At 61.5% G+C, this 6,000-nt stretch overlaps 1 protein-coding gene across 1 annotated transcript; it reads left to right on the plus strand.

Annotated features, from left to right (window-relative positions):
* Nucleotides 1-2,322: 2,322 nt before the first annotated feature.
* Nucleotides 2,323-5,612, plus strand: LOC311215649 (neuritin-like; the record flags this gene model as incomplete). Its single annotated transcript, XM_084296925.1, has 3 exons — nt 2,323-2,383; nt 2,838-2,973; nt 5,372-5,612. 3 exons carry the CDS (start codon nt 2,323-2,325, stop codon nt 5,610-5,612), a joined length of 438 nt encoding a protein of 145 aa, XP_084153051.1.
* Between the last annotated feature and the right edge of the window lie 388 nt (nt 5,613-6,000).

Raw genomic sequence — 6,000 nt, forward strand, 5'->3', positions numbered from 1 at the left:
GGCAGAGGGGGCCCCGCGCCCCCAGCCCTGCTTGGCTGCCATGCGAAGGCACAGATTTGGAGGGGTGAGGAAGAGCTAAAGGGGGATGAACTGCGGGGATGTGAATCAGAGGTGGGTTTGGGGTGGGCTGGGAGGGTGCCAGGTTCAGCTGTACTGGAGGTCTGGGCTCAGGGCCAGCCTGGGGTGCACCAAACCACCCCGTTCCCTGCACCCCATGGGCACTGCAGGCCATAGTGGCCTGGCACAGGCATTTCCCTGTGCTCCAGAGCCTCTCCCTCTGTGCTCCCTCCCTGTGGGCTGTTTGATGGGGCCGTGCTGAGCCATGCCCTGGGGCTGTCTGGGCTGCCCAGGGCAGGACAAACGCGCCCTTCTTCTTCTGGGATTTGGGCGCAGGATGTGCCACCTCACACCAAAGCCACAGGAGGTCACGGAGGAGGCCGTCGGCAGCCCGGCGACCAACAGCACCAGCAGCAAGGATGTGCCCATGGACCCCGAGACGGGGACCCCACCGGGAGACCCCCAGCCACTCGCCAAGAACCAGGGGGCTGGCGAGGCCAAGAAGGACGTGCTGGGGACCCTGCCCCAGCGCTTCCACTTGCCGGCCCCCAAAGTGCTCTGCCGGCCGTCGGCCCAGCGCTGGGTCAAACCCTGCTGCACCCGCTCCTGCAGCGAGAGCCTGGAGCACGCGCTCACCATCCGCTACCCGCAGTGAGGGCGAGGCGCCGCTGCCATCGGTACGAACCCCAGGGTGCAGCATGCCCTGCTGGCTGGGCGGGGGTCTTTCCGCCTCGGGGACCCCCGTTAAGGCCCAGCTCGTTAGCGAGGTGGCCGTGCTGCTGGCTTTCCTTCCAGGGCTGCCGGAGGTTCGGGGCTGGGAGGAGCAGGAGGTGAGCTCCCAAGAGGAGATCTGTGGGGCGACGCAGCGAGCCCTTGTGCTGTGAATAAAGGGAGTGAGCTGCGTCTCCCTGACCCAGACTTTCTGCCTGGGAGTTGTGTTTGGTTTGGCATCCCACTGTGTTTGCAGCTTGGTGGGTTCCACTTTGGATTCGAGGGGATGGAGACATCGGGGGTGATGCCTGCGTACAGAGGGGCTGGAAATCTTCCCTCCGTGCACCCCATCACCAGGCACCTGGAAAAGCAATGCCCCTGCTGGGCTCAGGAACCAGCAGTCCCCAGGATGCCTGGCTGGGGTCAGGAGCCTCACACAGTCAGAGGTACCAGCTGCAGGGCTCTGCTCCCCTGGGTTTCCTTCTGGGGAGCACGGCAGCATTTTCCCACCAGCCTCGCAGCTCAAAGCCCAGCTATCCCCATCTCTCCAGCCTGGAAAAGGAGAGAAAATCGTCACCCATCTCCTGTGCGAGGAGGTGGTGGGCTGATCCTCCGGCAGGATTAATGGAGGGGCAGAGCTGCCACCGGGCTGTGAGCTGGGACGTGCCCGGCCCCCAGAGCGATGGGGGATCCAAAGCAGCCAGGAAACTGCTCCCAGTACGGCTGGGGTAAAGAAAAGCCACTCACTGGCCAGGAGCCAGGGCCGGGCTGTAAGGATGCAAACAGCAGCACGATCCCCTCCAGGACATTGCCACGACGGGAACTGCCGGTGCCAGGATCAGCAGAGAAAACTTTATAGCTGCAGGTGCCGAAATTTCGGGCTTTGAACCCACACGCACTCAGGTCTCTGTTTAACGTTTGGCCTTGGTTTGCCCTGCGAAATTACAGGGGGCTGCCCGGATTGCGGCTGCTGCAGGGCGGCGGCGTCCTCCTCATGCCCTGGGGCCGAGAACCGGGAGCTGCAGCCCCCGGGGGGCACGGGGCTGGGGGGGATTTTGGGGGCTGCCTCGGCAGCGAGGGGAGCGAGCCCAGCAGGGGGCACCCGGAGCGCACGGGGCGGGGGCGCGGAGTGCGGCTGGGGAGGGATGGAGAGAGGGGAGGAGGGAGGAGAGAAGGATGGAGGGAGGGATGGAGAGAAGGAGGGGACGGGTTTCGGGATCCAGGAAAGGGGCAGGGCGACCCCAGCCGGGGGCTGTGCGAAACCGGAGGGGGGAGGTCCGAAAGGGCCGGGCTGGGGGCTGGGGGATGCCTTCGCCCCCTCCCCAGGCTCTGCCCCGGCAGCCGCGCAGATCCGGGGGGCGCTGCCCCAGGGGTGCTCCGAGGAGCCGGGCTGCCCCCCCCCCAGGTGCTCATTAGCGGCGGTCCGGCCCCCTCATTAATTAACCGTGGTCAAAGCCGCTAATTAGCTGCGGCCGGAGCTGGGGCGGGGAGCGCTGGCGGCCATGGGGGGCACCGGCACGGGATTAAGATTAGGATTAGGATTGGGGTTGCGGGATGGGGCAGCGGCGGGGCACGGCCGTGCTGCTCGTCCTGCTCGTCCTGCTCGGCGCCCTGGGTAAGGCTGCGACCCCCGGCGGGTGGTGGGGGCTGCCCCGGCTGGGGTGTGGGTGCTGGAGCCGGGGGGGTGCTGCCCGGGCTGGGTTTGGGGACTCTGGGCAGGGGCAGGGTCCCGTGCTGGTGTGCGGGGGGATGCTGGTTGGGGTCCTCTGCTTCTTCTCCGTGTCGTTGCCCTGTGGCTTTTCTCTGGGGGTTCCTTGCTGCCTGCACCCCCCTGTTCCTGTCCTCAGTTTGAGCAGGGCAGGCAGGGAGGGAGGCACCTAGGCTGCCCCCCACATCATCTCTCTGAGCACCCCCAAAACAGGCAGGGCTGGGAAACAAGCGATGGGTGCATGGTTTGCATGCGCCCTGCTCAGAAAGGGGAGCCTGCTCTGCCCTGGTGGCCCCAGGAGGGAGGTGGGCACCGTTCCCAAAGGTCTCTGAGCTTGCTCTGTCCCCTCGGGTGCTGGCAGGGCACCGGGCGCTGGGCACGGCGTGCACGGATGTCTACCGAGGCTTCTCGGACTGCGTCCTGAAGCTGGGGGAGAACATGGCCACGTACAAGGAGGAGGAGAACATCGAGCCCCAAGGGCTGCACCGGGTCTGTGGGTGAGTACGGCCCCGTGCCAGGACCCCCTGTGTGTCCCACCCTGTGGGGATGGTCTCTGGGGGGGTGGGATGGGGCCCTGGACCCTCACGGGCTCCCCAGCAGCGCTGGGAGTGCAGGGGCTGGGTGACTGGGGGCACACATCCAGCACCCCTCCGTGCTGCTGTGGGCCTGGATCCCTCCGTGCATGCACCCTGCCTCCCTCCGACCCCAAACACGGGGAGAGCTCCCTGCATCCACCCACCTCCGGGCAGAGTCTGCATCCCCAGCCCTTACAAATAGCTCCAGCCCCCAGGACTTGCACCGTGACCCCCTGCAGGTGTGGGGCTGGCAGGGCTCGACCTGGACCCCCAAGTGTTGGGATGGAGGCGCCAGGACCTGGCTGCGGGAGGCAGGCTGCCTCCAGCTAGGTGCTGCAGCCCCCGGCGGGCTCGCTGCCTCCCTCCCTTCCCAACCCATCATCTTTTGGGCTGGAATTGCCACCTGCCCCTGGTATTTTGCATGACTGCAGTGCTGGGAGGATGTTAACTGTAGGAGATCCAGAATAGTGATGAAAGAGGTAAAAGAACCGAGAATTAGCTACCCTCAGTGCTTTCATTTCTAATTATTCGCTTTGGGAATGCGTTCCCCAGACAGAAACCCTGCTGATGGGGAGCTGGCTGTGTCCTGCTCCTCCTTGCCTCCCTCTCCACCAGACCACCTAGCTTAGGATGAAATGCCTCCCTGGGATGCAGTGGGAGCGGGGGCTGAAATGGGAACTGCTTTTCCTAGGCTGTGGTGTGAGTGGCTCCTTGGTATCAGAAAACAGCCGTGTGTGGCTCAGCACGTGCTTGGGGGGCTGCCGGAGGCATGATCGCTCTCTGCTGAAACTCCCAGCTCCCGCTGAAATGAAGTGTAAGAGGAGGCTTTCAAGAGGCTCTGGGGCACTAAATAGGAAAGAACAGGACCTGGGAATCGGGGCTCGGGATGGCACCTTCCTCTGCGTGCACGGTGCTTCTGTGCCCAACTGCAGCCTGAACAGATGGAGGCTGTGAAGGGTGAAGGACCAGGGACTGTGATCCCTGCTGAAAGCAGAAGCTGGCTGGAGCTGCTTCCCCCAGCCACGTTTTGCCCAAATATTTCAGCCAGGCTAAACCCGCTCCTGGCAGAGCTGCCTGGGGCAGCGGCAGCAGCTTGGGGGTGAACGCGAGGGGTTGCCTGGGTTGGCACCGGGCTCTCATTATCTCAGGATATTTATTCTGCCACAGTGACTCTGTTTAATGAACTCGATCACAGCTGGCATTTTGACGTAAGCCTGGTAAGAAAACTAAATAAAGGAAGTGCTCCTGCCTGCCTGGACAAAGCTGTCATCTCCAGCACGGGGTGCTGAGACCGAAACAAGCTGCCCCTTCCCGTGCAGGGTGCGTTTGGCTCCTGTCCATCCCGAGGGACCCCGCAGCGAGCTGGTGGCCCCGTGGGGGCAGAGCAATTGCTCTCCTCATTGGAAGAAGTCCCGGGGGAAGGTTAGCAGCAAGCAGGCTCAGAGCCTTGTCTGTCCCTTGGCAAAATCCTTGTTTAGGAGGGAAGCTGCGACTTCAAACCACGCTGGGTGACCTGTGCCAGGTCGGCAGCACTGGGGTCTTGATTGCAGGTGCTGTGGGTCCCTGGGGGCTGCGATCGCCTTCGCTAACAAACCTGATTCAGAAGGAGAAGATAAGAAGGAGATCTGGGAAAGGAGAAAGCCCGGAGAGGTCTGGGCAGAAGCAGCGGGGTCGGGCCTGCAGGCTGCTGGCACCCGCTGCACCTTTTCTAGACCCGTGCCTATTTTGTGTTTCTGGAGCTCCTCAGAAGTCTCTTGCCATTGAACGGCTTCTGTTTGTGCAGGACAATACTGAGATAAATAGAGGTTTCTAATGAGAACACGATTCCCCAGCCTCTGCTGATATGTTATTTATAAATCTGCGAGAGGCTGCAGGAGCCGTTGTTCTCCTCTCCGTGCCTGTGTTTTGCCCCGCGTCAGCCTGAAGAAAGCCATAAATGAAGTGTGCTGGGCCTTTGACCGCAGTTTCAGATGTTCAGGGTGCTCAGTGCTGAAAGGAAACACGTTGATGAAAAATAACGTGTTTTACTGACTTGCAAGAGAAAAAAATAACATCAGTGATGTTTGGAATTTTAGCCAGGATGCTCTGAGGGACTGCGGAGGGGATGGGTGATGGTGTGGGGAAGGAGAAAGAGCAGTGAAGGGCTGTAGGGCCAGGCTCCTCACGTGGCTCCTGCCCAGCTGTGGGGTGAGAACAGCTCCACAACTTGGTCAGAGATCTGAGGCTGCAGCTTGCAGGGCCGGCACAGGGCAGCGAGGCTCTGCCTGGCTCCTTGGCCTCACCACACAGAGGGACTGACGGTGATGTCTCCGGGCTGCAGGTACTGGGATGAATTTCACATCTGTGCCCTGACGGTGCTCTGGGAGTGCCAGAAGGAAGCAGTGGCTGTCTGGGAGATGCTGAGGAGGGAGTCCCAGAAGGTCAAGTTTCGAGGCAGCTTGTTTGACCTCTGCAGCCCCAGCATGACCCAGAGCTCTGCCTGGACCCAGGTTCCCAAACTTTCTGTCCTCGGCATCCCCCTCATCGTCACTTGGCTGAACTCAGGACCCGCAGCTCTGTAAGTACCGCAGCAGAGGTGGGGGCAGCGTGTCGTGGCACCTTTCTGATCATTTTCTTCTCCAAATCCTTGAGGACTGCGATGTGGGGTGCTCAGTGAACGCTCAGCACTGTTCCATATCCGAGACATGGAAGAGCTCGGCAGTGTCTTGTGGGTTTTTGTTCCTCTGTAATTTGGGATAATGCTTGTCCCCCTTTTGCCTCAAGGCACAGGTGTGGCTCTGGCTGCCTGCAGAAATTGTGGACTGTACACGTGGGATGGAGGATTTGGGGAAAATGGCAAATCACTTGTGAACGCTGAATTCTTTTTGCACTCTTCTATGGTTATTGGATGGAAACCTGTTTGTGTAGCTGCCTGTTTCCACCAGATCAACTCCTCAGATTTTTGACTTA

This window comes from Netta rufina (genome assembly GCF_964035555.1).
Source record: "Netta rufina genome assembly, chromosome: 16".
NCBI lineage: Eukaryota > Metazoa > Chordata > Aves > Anseriformes > Anatidae > Netta > Netta rufina.